General features: G+C 43.4%; 2 protein-coding genes across 3 annotated transcripts; one reads left to right on the top strand and one right to left on the bottom strand.

The window, feature by feature from the left end:
- Window positions 1-66: 66 nt before the first annotated feature.
- Window positions 67-9,975, bottom strand: MIX23 (mitochondrial matrix import factor 23). Of its 2 annotated transcripts, XR_014592719.1 has the most exons (6): window positions 9,860-9,925; window positions 8,732-8,857; window positions 8,089-8,235; window positions 5,727-5,786; window positions 2,199-2,315; window positions 67-178 (listed from the first exon to the last, which is right to left on the bottom strand). XR_014592719.1 is itself a non-coding variant. In XM_083884773.1 (5 exons), the coding sequence occupies exons 1-5, from the start codon at window positions 9,908-9,910 to the stop codon at window positions 2,265-2,267; spliced, it is 435 nt and encodes a 144-aa protein (XP_083740899.1). In that variant the 5' UTR covers window positions 9,911-9,975; the 3' UTR covers window positions 2,019-2,264. The 2 variants fall into 2 exon arrangements, 1 of the variants encoding a protein (XP_083740899.1); XM_083884773.1 differs by lacking the exon at window positions 67-178 and having other exon boundaries at window positions 2,019-2,315; window positions 9,860-9,975.
- A 125-nt stretch (window positions 9,976-10,100) lies between these two features.
- On the top strand, window positions 10,101-18,359 carry FAM162A (family with sequence similarity 162 member A). The gene is made up of 5 exons (XM_083884775.1): window positions 10,101-10,217; window positions 11,292-11,411; window positions 13,647-13,755; window positions 16,897-17,005; window positions 18,094-18,359. The coding sequence occupies exons 1-5, from the start codon at window positions 10,202-10,204 to the stop codon at window positions 18,178-18,180; spliced, it is 441 nt and encodes a 146-aa protein (XP_083740901.1). The 5' UTR covers window positions 10,101-10,201; the 3' UTR covers window positions 18,181-18,359.
- Window positions 18,360-18,365: the final 6 nt, after the last annotated feature.

Raw genomic sequence — 18,365 nt, 5'->3', positions numbered from 1 at the left:
GCAGTTCAGCCCAGAGTTATGAGCAGTATTTGATTTACACCTTGATGATAAACAATTATAAGAATTTAACAACTGAAGAACAAACACATTTTCTGCTTTCAGAGTTGCAGAAAAACCATGAGAAATCTTCAAGAATGAGTGCTCCAACTCAAAGTTCTGCATAAAGCAGCTGCAGTACCTTGAGAAAAAAAGGAAAAAAAAAGAAGTCTGAACATTAGGATTTACATCCTCAAAGACTTAAAATATATTTCTACATCATTCTCAAAAAAAGGTGAGATGAAATGACCCTGGTGCCTAAAAGTAAAAGGCTTCCAAGCAGTTTGAGTCTCTACTGCACAAACAACTACAAAACAGATGCTGCTGCACAGATCTTTGCCAGCTCTCAGTAAGACAGGTACATTTTCTCATTTATTTCCCACTCCCTATATATGCAAAGCTTTAGGGATGTGAGAGTATATCCAGTAACTTCATTGCTATTGCTGAACTCCAAAGTGCTTGCAAGGCAGGACCTGTGTTTTTAGGGCTCTGTTTAAGTTCAGTGGTTCTTAAGATCATATCAGCTGGCAACCATACAGACCTTGTCACTTGATTGTGAGCCTATCTGAGATAAATACAAAATAGAAAGTAAAAAATACAGGTGTACTGCAGGAATTCAGCTTTCCTCTTACCCATCTGCCTTTAAATGCTGTGTTACTGCAGGGGTGCTGCATTAAAACTTTCTAAACAAAACACCATGGCTAGGATCAACGGGATCAAATATGCACAACTGTTTCCTCAGCTAAAATCAATTCACCTTTAGAACTAATCTTAAAGCTTCAGAAGGAGGGACAAAAAAAGAGTCCCTGGACAGTCCCATTCCCAAATGAGACACATCTTCAGTTCCAACCTAAAGTGGTTTTAACTGACACCGCATTCCTTTTATAAAGGAAAACTCCAGAACACAGATGAAAGAGCAGTAAGCAACAGATTCTGCCTCTCAGCACTGCAGGAGTCTTGGGTTATGTAATAAAAAAAAATGTTTATTCTACTCCATCTGTTGAAACCAGTTGGGGAGGTGTTTTCCTGATTTCTTGTACCTCCAGGGGAGAGGGCGCAGCTGCCTTCTGATAATGGGCCAGCTGTTAAAACCGGGTCGGGGGTTGCTCCATATCTCTTTCCACCCTCCACAGGAATATCTTCTGGTAATGGGCCATTCAGGCTCACCAGTGACATGATACATTACATCATCTCGGTGTGAGATGCTCCACCCAGTGCGGGGAACCAAACCATTCCTACCTAGATAAAAACTGAGCCATAGGGACACCACATTTGGGTTTTCCACTGAATTCCCAAAGACTAGACCCATCTCGCTATTACCGGACTCTTTTCTACAGGACCATCTCTACTCCAACAGAACCACATCTGCCACTCCAGGAGGGCTTACTTTGGACTGCTTCCAAGACCCTGACCCAACAGGGTGTCAGGTTGTATTTCTGCCTCTGTCAGGGTTTCTAAGATTTTCTGTTTGTTTTGTTTGCTTGTTTTTTGTACTACTACATTTGTATTCTTAATATTTTTAGTAAAGAACTGTTATTCCTATTCCCAAATCTTTGCCTGAAAAGCCTTTAATTGCAAAATCGTAATTTGGAAGAGGGGAGATTTACATTCTCCATTCCAAGGGAAACTCCAGCTTTCCCTGGCAGATACCTGTCTTCCCAAACCAAGAAAGGAGCAATGGCAAACCTTTACCCACACATAACTCTGAGCCACTGGTGCTCATGTTGAGCAGTTCAGAACAAGGCTGGTAACTTCTTACTTTCTGTGATGCTGAACCTACTACATTTGCTGATCAGTCTGCAATTTTTATTTCCTTTCAGACTTCAGCAGATTATTTCCACAAAAAGACCATGGTCTCTGATATTTTAGCAGGCACCAGCTCAGGGAGAGCCTTGTCCTCCCTACTCAGGATGGGTTTTACTGTTTCTTCCCCTCTGGAATCACTGAAGCTGTAGAAGTTCAAGAAAGATGCCAGTTTTGCATTCTGTTTGAAAATTGGTTTAATACTATAAAACTCATTTGTTCACATATTTTGTACAAAAGATGAGTTGCTTTCTCTTAATTACAGGAGAATCATTTCAAGCTTGAGAATTCAGCTAAGTAGGTCCAAAACAAAACAAGACTGGGTTCTACTGGTTCTGGAAGGTCCCAATTCAGCTCACCCAAGGTCTCTTTCCAGTTTGGCTCTTGCAGTTATGGACCACCTTGATGGAAAATACCCCACATCATCATTGACTCTTCGGAGGCTTGTAGTGAATTCGGCACCGCTCATTAAATACCTGAGCAAAAGAGCAAAAGTGAATCAGCCCCATCCAGGAAATGAGAACTTCACAGACAGTTCAGGCAACTATCTCTTCATGTAGCACCCATCTCAAGCTGCCCAGCTCTGAGGTATCAATAAATGGCACTTGCCAAAACATCCATCTCCATTCACCTTCTCTCCTGGCTTTAGTAAATCCAAAGTTTGCAGCCTGATGTTGGGGGACTGCACAGCACTAAGCGTTCTCCCTCAGATAATGCAGACTCTTAATCCTGCCAGCCTGTTATCATCAAAAATGCTGATGCCTTTTTCTTTTTAAAAGGGAGGGAAATAATCATTGGAAGGCTCCTGAATAGTTGTGTTCTGTTAGGTTCACTCTGGTATTCAAATTTGGGCGCTGTATTCCTGTCTTTCCTGAGCAGGCACATTTTACATTGGCATGACAGCCAAGAAGAGGGGCAAGGGCTCCTGGAAGCACACTTCCAGTGATCTGCCTGCCTGTGCCAATGCTGCCAGCACTCCCTCCAAAGGGCACAGCACTCCTGCCTCACTCACCTCTGACACTTTCTCTGGGTAAAATTTAGTCTCCAGAACTGGATACTGAGGATCGTGTTTATTTAGCTTGAGCTGCTGCCGGCCTGCCCTAAGAAGGGCCAAGAAACGTGACTATTTAAAGTAAGGCAGGCTGAATCCAAAGCAAAGCACACAGGCTCCCACCAAGGCTGCAGGTGCTCTTCACAAGCCATTTAGTTATCAGTTTTTATCCAAACTTGTCCAGCACCACTTGGCACGAAGCTGAGGCTCTGGCAGCTGTTGGATGTCTCATCAGCATTCCCACAAGAGCGTATTTTGCCAAGCTGTCCAGGGATTTGGCAGACCCAAGTGCCTGTAATCATCATAATATGAAGTTTCATGAACTCTCCCATTGGCTTTATGTGCAAAGTGAGTGATCTTGTAATTCTGGGCAAGTTATCCAACACTATATAAATACACTGTTTCAAGCTCTATCTTCCTAGAATCTTCTACAGCTGATCTTCTTATTCACAGTTCAGAACCTACGGCAACTTCAGCAAAAATGAAGCCTGGAGCACACGTCAGGTACAGCATTGCTTCTCAACAATTTTGGAGTGATTTTCATCTACCTATCAAATTTAATTTATTTTAAGAAATAGACACGCATTACAAATTCCTTCATACTGCAGAAAACAAAAGCTGTGATATAGTTTCTTTCACACATAGAGGTGTGCAGCCATTATGTTACCACATGGAACCTCTGGAAGAGTTCAGACAAGATGAAGGTTTGAGATCAGTGATAGGAGGAAACTCTATAAATTAAGAGCAACAGCAGGTCCAATTCAGAAACATTTACTATTAAATAAATCACACCATTTTTCGTCCATTGTCTGTTAATGACATTTTAATGCCCTATATATCTAAAAGAGTGCTGGAAATACTCTCTAAAGCACTGCAAGGGTCTCTAGCATTAAACAATGCACCAGCTTGCTTGCTATTATGCTAACTTTCAAAGTATCTTCAACAGTAACTCCACAAGCTGTGGAAGGAAGATCAACACTGCCTCCTACTTTTAGGAAAGTTGGCTCACAGATGTCAGTGTGTTACTCAGGCCACTTAACTCCATTGGCCTAACTGTAAATGCTATTTTCATTTTTCAGGAAAAAGCAATTGCTGAGAAACTTTCAAAGTCATGTTACTACACAAAGGTTTGATTTTGCTGGCTTTTACATATTTGTATAAAGCACTCCAACAATAAACTCCAGTGTGGAGGTGCTGGACAGAGACTAATCCAAGTGTCTTATTTGGAAGACAATTCCCTGTTTGGTATCATCCAAATTTCACTGCATGCATTTCTCTAAAGTAACATCCTTCTGTATGTCACTATTGCTACAGTCAGCCAGTGTTTAAAAAACTGTTTCCTATAATCAGACTTTTCCAATTAATTTCCAGTTGTTTAGGATTAATGGAAATACACAAGTGCACTTCCCAACCAGAAGCCTAAAACAGTAAAACAGCAGCCTGCACACCAATAATCACTTCCATGTAACAAACTGCATTCAGTCTGCAACTATGACTGGTTCTAATTCCATCAGTGACATTTTTATGGGCAGCTAAAGGAGGCATTTGTGTGTATATTCAGAGCACAGTACAGCAAAGCTGAAGATCAAACCCAGAGATATTTCTCTCTTCATTCTCTCTTCAGCCATTGGCTGAAGAATATGCTAGCAGGCTAAAGTACCCCTGGCACCATGCATACCTCACTGTTTATAAATTCTCCATCTTCAGGAAACATTAGACTGTTCTGTCACCAGTAAAAGCTTAATGCAGCTACAAGAGATCATGACTAAATTTGCTGCTTCAGAATGAAGATTAGGGTGGGGGCTGTTCCCCTATAGCAGAGTCGCCATGAAATATTTGCCCCTCAGGACCTGCAGTTCTTGTTAAGGCTGTGGCCTTGTTTAGCCACATCTGAGCAGGTTTAAAATTAAACTCAAGTGCATGCTTAGCTTTTTGGTACAGTACAGTACAGAGCTGTACTGATGGCAAAGCATACACAGAAAAATGTGTAAATGCTCATTTCATCAGCCTGCACTGAGGTTACTGACAAACTTACAGCTGTATTGGTTTTACACTGTTGCCATCTAGGGGACTAAAATCATGAAGTAGGGATTAAAAAGAAAGGTGCAGTTAGTACTTGCTATTCACAAAAATCCCTTCTGCATTTAGAGAGGGGAAGAGGTTCTCTCTGCAGTATTAAAAGTTCTGAAAAGCTACACCAAACCAGAAAAGGACACCAGATTTGAAATGCTGCAGTGACACAATACAGGCACATCAGAATTTAAAGTCAGTGTTAAAATTACCAGACAGACTTTGGGGCCATCAATCCAGAGGGTGATCTGCACCCTCTGCTGACACAGGAGAGCAACGGCAAGGCTGCCCTTTGCACCAGGGAGTGTCTGTTCAGGCATGAAGAAACTCCATCAGGAAAAGGTTCAGCTTTTATAGCCTCCCCCTCCCCTGGGCTCTGCTCAGAATTGTGATCGGCACCAGACACAGGCAAATGTGAAAGACCCACCTCCCTGACATTGTTAGAGTCCTGCAAAACTTTTCAGAGAAGTCACCACAGAAAAGCCTACAAAGTGCTCAGCCACTGGCAAGGGGGAGGAAGAGACACAAGGAACAACCCACAATCCTTCCTCCCCACTTAATCAGATGCTTTTCTTCCCTTGGCAGTGCAACCGAAAAGCTTTGATCTCTGCATCCAGAACTGGGAAAATGACTGACTGGAAGTGTTTCCCCCAGCACTGCCCTCACCTATTTCTAGTTAACCTGCTTCCTAAGGCAGCAGTCCCACACCTCCAGTGCAGGACTGTCTGCTGGGACAGAACACCATCACTGTTAAATGACTGAGTACCTTCCAGCTTCTGTCGTTTACCACTTCTTCAACATTGAGCTCCGACTGCATCAATTTCAACTGCAGAAAATAACAGATAAAAAGGTTATTGTCAAACAGGTCTCCCTGCAGCCTTCAGCATTTACCACCAATACAACTTTCCAGTTCTCAACCCCAGCACCAGGTGCACACCTCATGGGATGGTGCAAACCAAAGGGCACAATGTGTAATCACCCTGGGGCCTGGCCCTTCCAGTCAGCCAGTGCTCAGGGCACACACAGGTCTGCAAGGGCACAGTCAAGGCAGACTCACAAAGCAACCCTGGGAGCATATCCTGACTACTCAGTATTTATTCTTAAATAATGCCCATCAAGATTTGCTAGCAACTAACTGATTAACATTGATGGCTTCACAGGCACAGCCCTCAGCACAGGGAATGCCAGGGCTGGGGTTAGCCCTGCAGCCTTGAGTTGCCACTCTTGCATTATTAGAGTGGTATATGAAGCTGGCAGCAAAGCCAGGAATCCAGCTAGGATTCTGGATTTATGAACAGACCCTCTCTGCTTCATTGGCCATGTACTCAGTGCACTGACCAAAAAGGGTCTGCAGTCTGATCACGTGTTGTTTGTGCTGTCTGAACTGCTCTCTGTCAGTTAATATTTTATGTCATCACTGCAGGACAAATCAGCTCTACACAGATGCAAAAGCTCTGGCAGGAACTACCACCAATACACAGTTCTTGAGCACTCACTTGACTCATGATAAGGGTAAGAATCTCTTTATTTCACACCCATTAGAAACCCCGAGGGGCAGGTGTGACAGTTGTGTCCAGGTAATTTGGTCCTGAAGCAACAGAAGGAGACTTAAAAACCATCTTCTATTTTTGCCCAAATTTAGGATGTATTCTTGTTGAAGTCTTTAACACAACAAAGAACCATTTTCAATACATGGTTCCAATTAGAGGCCTGGTAAACAGGTGCAAGCCAAGCCAGCAATCCCACTAAAAACCCTCCAAGTAAGATATCCAGGGACACAGAGTTGCTACAGTTATTGGATGCCCTTTCCCCAACTCAACAGGACTTCAATCTCTTCGAAATAACAATCCAGCATCCAGAGTGACTGGATGACCAGGATAAGTCTCTATAAAATAAACACTCAGAGACTCTTTAGCAGTTCAAAGAAACTACTACTCCAAGTTTTCTCATTCAGTGACCTTGAAATAATAATTTTGCATGAAGTCCTCCAAGTTGTACAACTAGCAGGATGAGAGAAACACACGTAACAAGGGAAAAGAAGTTAGTATTGCAAGCAAGTGAATAGATATTTGAAAATCCCACTCTTTACTAGGATGTGTTCTGTCAAGATAGCTTTTCTGACTTGTAGAAAAAATACAGCTCTCTGTTTTGGAGAACCAAGAAAAAAACACCACCAACAACAACAAAAAAGCAGGGGGATCACACCTCATAAGGTTTAAATACAAATCTGAGATGATCTCATAAAAAATTTCTGAGTTGTTTCTAAATCATTGATTGCTTTTAACATTTGAAGCCACCTCCAAGCATTAAACACTATCATTGTGATTCTCCCGGTGTTTTCAGTGAGAGATTTTGGGCTCAGTAACGAAATAATTTAAAGAAGTGGCTCTGCTAACAAAGTCTGTAGAAAATACTAAGCTAGCTATCTCTCTAGTTTTCTAAACTAATATCCATGCTTGTTAGCAGTTCAGTAAGTGAGGCTTTAAGAATAAAACTGCTCATCTGCCACATCTCCCTCAGTATCCTTTTCCTTACAAAAGGGGCTCTGGAAGTGGGGTGAGAACTTCAGTGGGGTTCCTTTCTCCACTTCTGGTACTCAACCCCCTTTGGTCACCTCTGGTAAAGTACACTTTCCACCCATAGCCCAGAAGGTTGAGAGGGCATCTGCACATTAGAATTCCGTGTGCAAACTCAGAAGTCTCTCTCGCACCATTACAAGGTACTCCAAATATTAATCCAAGAGACACCAAACAGCAAAAAGGTTGTGTAAGTGGAATTCAAGGTTCCCTGAGAGCATCTTGCAGAGAAGAGGAAAGGTTAAGCTGTGTCTCAGTGGTGTCACCCAGTGAAGGTTAGAATCCACCATGGGAAAGAATGTGTGTTTTTCTACAGCATTTGTGTGAAAGAATCTCAGGAAATGCTTCACTTGCAGGATAAAAGCAGCTCTCTGCCTTGAGGCCTTGGGAAAATAATTCTCACAAGACCGAACAGAACCCAAGAAGAACCTTGGAAAAGACTGTTTGACTCAGGATCCACTTCAGGTTCTCTCCATCACACTGGTCTTTTCTTTTGGGAAAGATACCCACTTCTTCCTCTAAAAGTGATCTCTAGAAGGCTCCACCACTCACCTTTGTCTGCTCTTTCCTGAGTTGCTTTAGTAATGCTGCATCTTCATCAGCCTTTTCCCTCTCTTCTTTGAGAGTTTTCACTACAGCAGAAGTCTGAGAGATGCAGTTTTTAATGATTCTTTCTCTACTGGTGTGAGCATTCATCAACTAAGTGGGGAGAGAAAGGAAGTCACAGTGACTCATCAGAGAATAAAAACCTCCTAGTTATAAGTTTAAAGAGACACTTTCTGAAGACATGGTATTGCTGTGCTATAGAAATCCCTTTGAATTCATAATTCACATGTGGGAAACAACACTGCTTTGACAGCAGCTACTCCCAACTCAGACTGTCCTGTGGTTCTTGCTCTTACCAAGTCCATCAAAAGTCAAAGGTAAACATGAGAAGGAGTCTTGCAGAGCAGCAGGAAAAACAAGCACCTTTTTAAAAGATCCTTGAAGGATCAGTATTGGAGAACAAAGAACTTCTCTGCAAGGTTTTAAACTGAAGCACTGTGTGGAAATGTTGAGCGAGACAGTTAGGAATGCAAAAAGCAGGATCTACCAAGATCCTGCAGTGTTTTCTTCAGACACTGAGGATGCTGTCCTGGCACTGCACATGACAGAGCAGCAGGAAGGGAGCTGAAGTTGGAAGGCATGAACTCACAGATTCGTACAGCTCTTTACACGTCAGGCCAGGATCAACCTTCCCCACAAAGGAAGCTGTTGGAATCGTTGTGTTTAATTCATGAACAATTCTGTCATCGATTGTCCTCATCACCCTGAGCAGCTCCTGTATTAAAAGAGAGAGAGAGAGATACTTGGTTAGACCTCTCAGAAAAGCCTACTACAAAAAAATCTGCACAGTTAAGTGTTTTAATAGAAACTAAATTAGATTCCTTACAAAGAGTTAAAATGCACACCCAAGAAACAATCCCGTGCAGGAGTACGTGCTGCAAACCACGGAGCTTCCTTGGCAGCACAGGCCAGAGCAGGGTGAGAAAGTGATGCCCCTGAAGTCCCCGGGCCCTGCGGGCAGCACGGAGAGGCTGAAGAGCCTCTGCACAAGTGCCCATCCCTGCTTCCACACAGGACACTGGGCACAGCCTGCACCGAAACGGGAAACTTTGAATAAAACCCCCCACCGCTCTGGGGGAGGTTTAGGCTGGATCTCAGGGAAAGTTTTTCCCGCAGAGAGAGGCAGAGCACTGGGACAGGCTCCCCAGGGAAGCGGCCACACCGAGCCCGGCGAGTTCAGGATGTGTTTGGACAAAGCTCTGGGCACACGGTGTGACCCCTGGGGGGCCTGCGCGGGGCCAGGAGCGACTCGGCCATTCCCGAGGCTCCCCGGCTACTCAGGACATTCTGGGGCTACTCAGGACATTCTGGGGTTTCGTGCTGGAGTTACAGGCGGGTTCCCCCGGCCCGGGCCCTGCCCGCACGGCCGAGCCCCGGGCGCACCTCCCGCTCCCTCAGACGCGGCGGAGGCGCCCTCGGGGCTCCCGCGCTCCGTCCCGGGCGGGCCCTGCGGGGCCGGGGAGGTGCCGGGCCCCGCCGCTGCCGGAGGGACGGGGGAAGGGGCTGGGGAGGCCGGTCCCGCTCCGTTCCCGCCTCATCCCGCGGCCCGAGCGGCGGGGTCACCTCAGGCGCGGGGCGCGCTCCCGCGGGGCCGCTCAAGGGAGGCATCGGGAGCGCGCGGGGCGCGGGCGCCGCACCGCCCGGCCCATCCCGGCCCATCCCGGCCCATCCCGGCCCTTCCCGGCCCGTCCCGGCCCGTCCGCCCCGCGCGGGTCACCTGGAACTCGGCGAAGTCCTCGCAGCTCGCGGCTCGGCCGGGCGCCGCCATCCTGGATGGGCCGAGGGGCGGCGGCGCCCAATCCCGCGGGGAGCCGGGATGACGCGCGGGGCGGAGCGGGGCGGGACCCGCCGGAGCGCGGCCCCCGGCGCAGCGGCCCCCGGCCGGGCATCTCCTCCGGCAGCGCCGAGCGGCCCCTTCGCCTCCCCCGAGCGCCGGGAGAAGAGCTGCGGCCGCCCCAGCGGAGGCGGCGCCGGCCCCCAGAGCCCCGCGGCGCCAATCGCGGCCTGGGGCGGGGCCCCGCGGTGACATTGAGCGGCGCCGACCGGCCCGGACTGCGCCATGTGGGGCCGCGCCGGTGAGTGCGGGCACCAGGAGGGACCGGGACCGGCCGGGCTGGGGCTGCCCCCGGTTCCCCCCGCCCCGGGAGCCCCAGGGGCCGCCCGGAGCCCAGAGGGGCCCGGCCGGAGCCCAGAGGGGGCGAGGCCGAGACCGAGACAGGCCCTGACAGGCCGAGTCCGGTGGATTGGCGCTAATACCGTGACAGAACTGGGTCTGCTCCGTGCCTTGTTTCTCTCAGGGGCTCCAAAAGGATCCAGTTTTGTTGGGGTTGTCGCCTGTAAACGTAAATTGCTGGTTTTTCAGAGCAGGAGTGTTATACCTCGAAAGCAAAGCGCCTTAGGAGAGACACCTTCAGGCAGTATAACGAAGGGGAAAAAAATAAGTCATTTTGTATTTTTTAAAGTGCCCTTTTTTTGCCTTTCTGAGTTAGTTTGGTTGGTTGGGAGGTTTTTTGTTTGTTTGTTTTCCTTTTTTGTTTGTTTGTTTGTTTTTCCCAGAATATTTTCATTGTATTAATTAATGTATTAGAAGTACTTTTTTTAAAGTGCGTTTGTATATAAAGTGCCCTGGCCTTTTCTAATGCACTACAGAGTAGTTACCTCTCCGTGCTAAAGATTCTGCTCTTTTGACTTGACTCTGTCAATATTTTTGGGATATGATTGGTAGAATGCTGGTGTGCAGTCCTTGAAACAGCACCATCCAAAGTGTATCTGAAGTGTGTATATGTATAAATATGAAGTGTATGTGTATAAATGAGTTCCTGGAAACTGTAACGTGTTTTAGAAATTGCTGGTAGGATATTATCTTGTGTTCTTCTATTTTTTTCCTAAGTGAATTTAATTTTCCACATAAGATTACTGAGCAAGCTCAAGGCACGCCTTATAAACAAGTTTTAATTTCTTTGGTAGGATGTTACAACTAAATCTGGTACTTCTTGCCTTCATTTGTCCCTATTGGTTTTCTTTCTTTTTTTCTCTTATGTTAAAAAAAAAAATAAAAAAACCAAATGCTTCCATTGAAAAGCTGGTTCCCACTTTCAACTGCTCTGAATTAAATTTGGCCTCTTTGCTTCCTCTGCTTTCTCTTCCAGAGAGAGCTGTCAGGCTGCTGGGAAGGAATCTTCCCTCAGTTCTGAGGATGACTGGGGGAGTGGACCCGAAGATAAGCAGGAGGCTCTGCACTAAACCCCAGCAAGACCTTCAGTCAAAGCGTAAGAGTCTTTTATAAGGTCATGGAATGTTTTATGCCAGGGAATACTTGTATAGCTATGCTGCAGTCATCTGAACAGGAATTTAGCCTGATTTTGTGAGAGTTCTGATCCCTGGACTGAAAAATGGAGCATTAAATTTGGTGAAGTCTTGTTTTCTAACAAATAGCCAGGGGTCAATATTTCCACTTGTGACGGTCACACAGCGTTCGCTTTGTAGCAGATCAGCAGAACCTTATCTAGTGCACACTCCTACACTGAGGCTCCTCAGCTCTGCTCTGAACTGCCTGCTCAGCCCCACTGTAAACTGTTCATGTTTAGGAATGTTGTGTGAGCTGAAAGACTTTTGCAGTTTTTCGGAGTGCAGCCAGCTCCAACTGCTCCAAAAACTGATCGTGCCCTGCAGGGCAGAGTCTGAATTGTTCATGTTTAAGGGTGGAGCTGGTGAGGGAAAGCTCAGGCTGTGAAACATTTTTTCACTAAATATGGGACAGTTTCTGTGCTCCCTGTATCACAGGTTCCTTATGGCCCACCCATGCAGGAGCAAAGGAGCACACAGATGTGAAGCATTTGGCTTGTTAAAAACATGAATCAGCTGTACTGGGTAGGACTAAAGTCTCCTTCAAAGTGTGATGTCTCCAGCAGGGGCCAGTAAAGGAAGTCCCTGATGTGTTTGTGAAGTGGGAGTGGTGACCTACAGCAAGAACCTAAGGAAGAGAATAGGAAGAGGGTTCCTCTATACCACTGTCCCAGAAGTGGCATCTTGCTGTTTAACAGTCCTCATTCGATTTTTTTTTTTCCCAGTTTCTTGAAGCTGGATATATTTTTTAGAATCCACATTCTCTAAGAATGTGGATGCTAAAATTCCCTAAGAATTTCTTCTCTAAGAAGAAATTCCTCAGCTACAGTCCCGTATTTGATTTTTAACCCGATGTGCACTCCTTTATAATCTGATTTTTCTTTATTCAGTATTCCTTCCAAGCCAAGACCTCATTATAACCCACACTCCCAGTGTCTCTTACAGTGCTCTGCTGGGCTGAAGAGAGCTTCAGTCACTGCTTTTCCAGGACAAAGGGTCTCAGTCTGTGACAATTACATGGTGTCAGACACATGGAAACAGAAACAAGTCTGTTTCTTACATGGTGACCATTCCATACCTGTGGCTGTCCTTGCCAGTGTTCTCTGTGCCTGTTCTATTTCAGCTCCTTCTAAGTATTTCCCATGCTTTTCAGGAAGCTGGAGTCACAGTTTGACACAGAGGCACAGTAATGCTCCAGTGTTTGTCTGAGTTCCTGATCATTGACAGTCACACCGTTTTCCTTTCTGTTACTGAACATCTTGCCAAAACCCTGTGAAACCCCAAGGCTTTGCTCAGGCCTAGGTAATAATAGTGAGGGCAGAGTCTGTCATTTCTGTGTGAACTGGAATTGCTTCCTGTTTATGGACAAAGGTGTTCCCAGGCAAATTCACTGACTCCGGGTTCTGAAACCCGTGGCATTTTGGGCTCAGCCCTCTCCTTTGTGTTTTTGAGTAACCTGGTGTTGTCAGCAAACTGCATCCACCCCAATTCCTAGATAATTCATGAATCCATGAGGGAGAACGTGGCCATACGAGATACAAGCTTTTTCCTTTTTTAACAACAGGCAGTATCTTTGCACTTTGTTTCTTAGATTGTACTGTTATGTTATATATGAAAAGCTTCCCCTGTTACATTATGAATATTTTGTATATGGACTTTGAAGGACTGACCTGAAAATTACGTGTCTAGGCTTTGCCTATAGTCATCTGTTTATTTATACTTTCAGATAAGATCCTACACTGCCCAAAAAAGTTAACATTCTGTTACGTTATATTGGCTTTTATTGTTGTTGTGTAGCATGTTGGCTTTTCTGTGGCTGCTCCATTTGATTTTTTTTTAACCTTATTTAAATGAAATAGAAAAAGAGCACCTAAAGAAGCTTAGATGGTGGAGCAGCTTCTGCGTATTTAGACCTGCAGATACAAAGATTTTGGGAAGGATTTGACTTTCCTTACACATTACTTCAGTTTAGTCCATATTTGCATGTTTGTTAATCTGTGATACACTTTTCATTCTCTGACCACCTCTAGCAATCATATTTAGAGTTCTGCATTGCTCACCCTAACTGGTTCTGTTACAGCTCTGACCATCCAGCCTCTCTGACTGTTGTTTTCGGTGGTGTTGTTTTGTCTTTTTGTGTTTGTTGGGGTTTTTTCTAGGTCGATCTGCTTCGGGGGTGCCTGGATACAAACCTACGGAGTGGGAGAGAAAGTTTCTGTTGTGGGCAGGCCATTACAAAAAGCCAGAGGATATCCCAGAGACTGTCTCGTAAGTGTTGCTTTCGAAGCTGTAAAAGAGACTTTGTCTATACAGAAATGAGTTACTTGAATGCAAATCCACGGTAACTTTTCTAAGAAGGAATGGGGTTTGCACAGCTGAAAAATCTTACCCTGCTGTGTTTGGTGTATCATCCTTGTAGATGAAATTACCTGAGCAATTCTATTGTGCTAAAATGTATCCCTCCTGACTTTTTTCTTCTTTTTGCAAAGAATTAACCAGCAGTTATCAGTTGTTTCATTAGAAAACCTTGTCACATCAGTTCATTTTTATTCTTCTCTCACAATTAGAAAGCTTTTTTCAAACATTAGTGTGAACTTTTTCTAGTGTTTTTCATTGCATGTCAGTCTCTTGTGGGAAACTTTTATATACAGCTATAAAATAACTGAAACTCATGTGGAGTGTTTATTAATGAATACCTAAAGGGCATGGGCCAACTTCCTTTACTGTTGGAATTTAAACTAACAAACAGTTTCAAGGCTCCCTAACTATATATAGTCAAAATTTCCCTGTGGCTGCTGAATCCAAATGTCAAAGCTGTGTCCAGTGTGAAAAGTAGAAAATAAAACAAGACTTTCTGGTTTGCACACCAAAAATAAAGATCAAACTTATCAACAATAGACAACTATTAGTTTAACAAACACTCCTAGTGGTAGTGTGGTTATCTTTTAAAGCATGCTCGTAATGCTTTTAAATACATGTATTTATTTAAATTAAGAAGAAACAGTAAATCTTGGACTACTTGAGTAGGAAAATGATGTAGCTGCCCTCTTAAACATTCTCTGTTTGTTTGGATGCACTGCATGGGAATTGAAAATCCCTCTCCCCTGTATTTAAATGGAGCACAAGGAATTCATTTTGTTAAAAGTGAAATCCTTCCACTTTGTATGGCATCAGTTTTCTTAAAACTACATTTGAAATACTTAAAGGAGTAAATTATTAAAACCCACTTTCACTTCATGTATTTCTGTATACTGAACACTTGTTAGTGGTGTTTTTAAGAAAACAGAGTTAGCAGAGTGATTGATTTCAGTAGTTTATTGAAAGGACAAACCAACTTCTGATAAAAGCTGACCATTTTTGCAAGTGCATAGGGAATTCTTTTTATTTAGACAAATAATTCAGCCAAATCTGAGAAGACAATTGAGAACTATAAAAGCACAAAAACTTGTTTTCCTGTTCTGAGATTAATTAATTAATCTGAGATTAATTGTAAGGGCTTGTGATATAACTCAGTAATCTTGTAAAATGTGGTGAAGCAACCTATTTATTAAACAAATGTTAAACTTAGCCACTGAACTGATTTAAATGCAAGTTGTGTTCAGATATCTACCTTTTGCTCTTGTAAATTCTTAACACATCTAAGGTATTTCCAAAATTAACTAGCAAACTTTTTAAAATCCTACTACTGTGCATTTCAGCTTAATTGCAGCCTGCACTCAAGGCTTTCACTGCAGATTATTAGCAGAAGCAAATAACCTGGATGCTAAAATTAACCATTAGTTTCATTGTAGATGGATATGTTTGTTCCCTATGATCACAAATGTTGTATTCAAATCAATACTCTGACAAAAACAAGAACAAAACCTCTCAGCTCTCAGGTCCTGTGTGATTTACCATGCTGAACTACCATGGATCCTTAAGTATCTTTTTTTTCTTCCAAATGTAAGGGTCAAAATGTAGTAACAGATTCAATATTCACTCATGTTTATGTACAGTAATAATTTCCCAGTTCCATTAAATCCATTCTCCATGTTAATTTTGGGGTATAATAAACCTACTTTGATGCATTTATTCTTTTCATCACACAATGTTGCTCCTTTTCCAGTCTTCTGGAATTTTATCATGTGCCAAATATAATCAGTGAGAATATCAGCCCTCCTTGAGAATGGAGTTATCTGCCCTAAATTCTGCAAGGAGAGCTAAATATACAGGGTGTAGGTCTTTGGTTATTGTGGAAAGCACTTCTAAAAAGCATTAATGCTTCACTGGCCCTTCTTGGATTGTTCCCTCTAACACAGAGAGAAGCCTGCTGTAACCAAGATGTCATTTGGGTAGAACAATCCTCAGAGTTTAACTCAAAATAAATGATCTTTTGTTTTTACTTTTCACATGTACAGCTGGAAGGTGTTAATAACTGCTACTCTTCTGCTGGAAGACTTCTGGTTTTTATAAGATAACAGCAGAGTAGGCAACAGGTTTCCCAAAAGGGTGGTATAGCTACTGGTGTGGTAAGCTAAGCCCCTTGGAACTAAAAAAAAAATAAAATGATAATTTCAAGAGTTCCTCCAGTCCAAAGCTGATGTTGGAAAGCTTACATGTCTCCGTAGTTTCTGAGGGAAGCAGATCAGTCTAAGACTATTTACTCCAGCAAGAGTGGGGACCACTGGTCTTTTACCAAGTCCTATTCAGAATGTCTGAGCATTGCAGTCAGCAGCCTGGGTGTCACTTATTGCACTTGCAAGTCCTGTAGCAGAAGAAGCACCTTGCTGGAAAGTAAGACTGCATGATAAATGAAACTGTTTTGAAGTTCAGGCAGAAGAAATTACAAAGCTGTGCCAATGCTTCCCTTTGCCCAAGAAATTCTCAACTGTTAAAACACTGTATTTTGGGTTTTACCAGACTTCTGCTATTAAGAGAAAAATGCATGTTTTACTATGTTAAATACATCACAATTATAATTTGGATGAGTTCTCCCTGACTTTGCAGATATTGGAATGTGGTAGTGAGCACAGAGGGAGCTGACAGAAAGAAAAGTACTTTATTAGGAAAATCATCCCTCCCTTTTTCCTGTTCTTTCCATACTGAACATACACACTTCTATGCTGCAGCCTTCCTCCTTTGCATTGCAGTGAAGTGGTCTGCAAGGGCAGTATTTTAACAATAGAAAAGTTTGTTTCCAGCTTTGGGAGGAATGCCTCTGTCACCATGTATCTCCCAAGGTACTTGGGGATCAGCCTTTCCTGTTCTTTTTTGTGTAAAAGAGCTTTTTCCTGTAAAACTTTTTTGTGCCAAGAGTCAAGTGCTGTTAGCATCACACAAAACTACCAAGAGAGCATGCTAATTAAATAATTAGCCAAGTGAATTATTTAGGTCTCTGATAATGAATCTGTTCTTTTCTCCTTTCTTGAGGCTTGACACAGTGAATGCAGCAAAGACCACCCTGCGTGTGAAGTTCAGCTATGTCATGATGGCCTTGACAATACTGGGATGCATCATCATGGTGGTCAGAGGGAAGGAGGTAAGCACAGAATTTGAGCTGATGAGGGCAAATAAATCTTCATTTAAACTTCTTAGTTGCTCTGTGGATTTTTAGTACTGTCTTGCTTTGAGGGTTTGGTAGTTTTTTGTTTTGGGGATTTTTGTCATTTTATCACTGAACAAAATTTTAACAAGTCCTCCTGGTTCCCCAGAAGTGACCCTCATTGACTAATTCCCATCAGAAAAGGATGATGTCACCGTTAAGATGTTTCCTTTAAAGAAAACCGAACAAAACCCCTTGAGCTTAAAGCATCTGCATGGCAGAAGAACCTTATTTGTTATGCTGCCTTTCTTCTGATGACAATGTTCAGGTCTTGTTTCTGTGGACTTTTGTGTTCTAGAGAAACCTTGAAAGTAGTGACAGTCTTATCCCAGCACTGTGAGCTACTGAGTGTCACTGGACATTTCTGTTGGGATTTGTCTATTAAATGAAAAGGATGCAGCACTCTGAAATGAAACAGTGGAAGGATTTTTCCTGGTTTTAACAACAGAGATCAAACACTGATGATTCCCAGAGCATTTTCCTCTTTACTGTAGTTGTATGAATCCAAATACCAGGGAGAGAGGACAGCTACTTTGGAATCCTTGTTTTCAAAGCAGCTGGAATTATTTATGTTTCCTGTGATGAGCTCAGTTGGCCAGAGAATGGTGCTAATAATGCCAAGGTTGCAAGTCTGATCCCCCAGTGGGCCATTCACTGAAGAGTTGGAATTGACGATCCATGTGGTCCCTTCCATCTCAAAATATTCTGTGAGTCTGTGATTATGTTTAACTTCAGATTTGTTTCTAGTACCTCTGTCTCGTGAAAATCAGATCAGTATTAAATACTGACCAGAAGCACAGAATGTATCTGCTAGTGCCTTGAAAAAATAGTTTATTCCCAAAGAAGTAATTACTTTCAGCCAAAATAATCTCTCAGTATTTTATTTTAACCCTCCTGGCATCCTGGCATTAAAGCTGACAGAACTGTGCCTTGGTAAGGATAGGTCAGGTATTTTTTAGGTTACTGATTCAAGTTTCAACTCTGTGGTTCTTCAGGTGGTAACTGATGATCTTATGACATTGTAGGCTGTGAAAAGACATGAATCTCTCACGAGCATAAACCTGGAGAAGAAAGCCCAGTGGAAAGCGGAAGGTGCATCTGCTAAACCGTAGAGGAAGAAATGAAGAGACCAAGGACTGGGGTAGAAAAGCAAAGTGCCTTCTAGCACTGAGAGGAGGATATGATCACAGCTTTCCTGTATGTTAGTTCTGTACACTCTTGTTCAAGACAGAATTAATATGTTGTCCTGTAATCAATAAAACTAGAAATAACTATTTTCTTTGCCTCATAACTGCCC

Source organism: Zosterops lateralis (genome assembly GCF_965231275.1).
Source record: "Zosterops lateralis genome assembly, chromosome: 2".
Lineage (NCBI taxonomy): Eukaryota > Metazoa > Chordata > Aves > Passeriformes > Zosteropidae > Zosterops > Zosterops lateralis.
Note: the sequence above shows the minus strand (reverse complement) of the source record. Positions and strands in the feature narration are given on the sequence as shown.

Bases quoted from the DNA above. Each gene is read 5' to 3' on its own strand.
- MIX23 (XM_083884773.1), bottom strand. From the start codon at position 9,910: ATGGCGGCGCCCGGCCGAGCCGCGAGCTGCGAGGACTTCGCCGAGTTC. The intron at 8,236-8,731 runs GTGAGTTCATGC...CTCCCCACTTAG, and splicing joins GTAAAGAGCTGTACGAATCT to TTGATGAATGCTCACACCAG. The intron at 5,787-8,088 runs GTGAGTGGTGGA...TATTTTCTGCAG, and splicing joins TCAGGAAAGAGCAGACAAAG to TTGAAATTGATGCAGTCGGA.
- FAM162A (XM_083884775.1), top strand. The intron at 13,756-16,896 runs GTAAGTGTTGCT...TCCTTTCTTGAG, and splicing joins GATATCCCAGAGACTGTCTC to GCTTGACACAGTGAATGCAG. The intron at 17,006-18,093 runs GTAAGCACAGAA...ATGACATTGTAG, and splicing joins TGGTGGTCAGAGGGAAGGAG to GCTGTGAAAAGACATGAATC.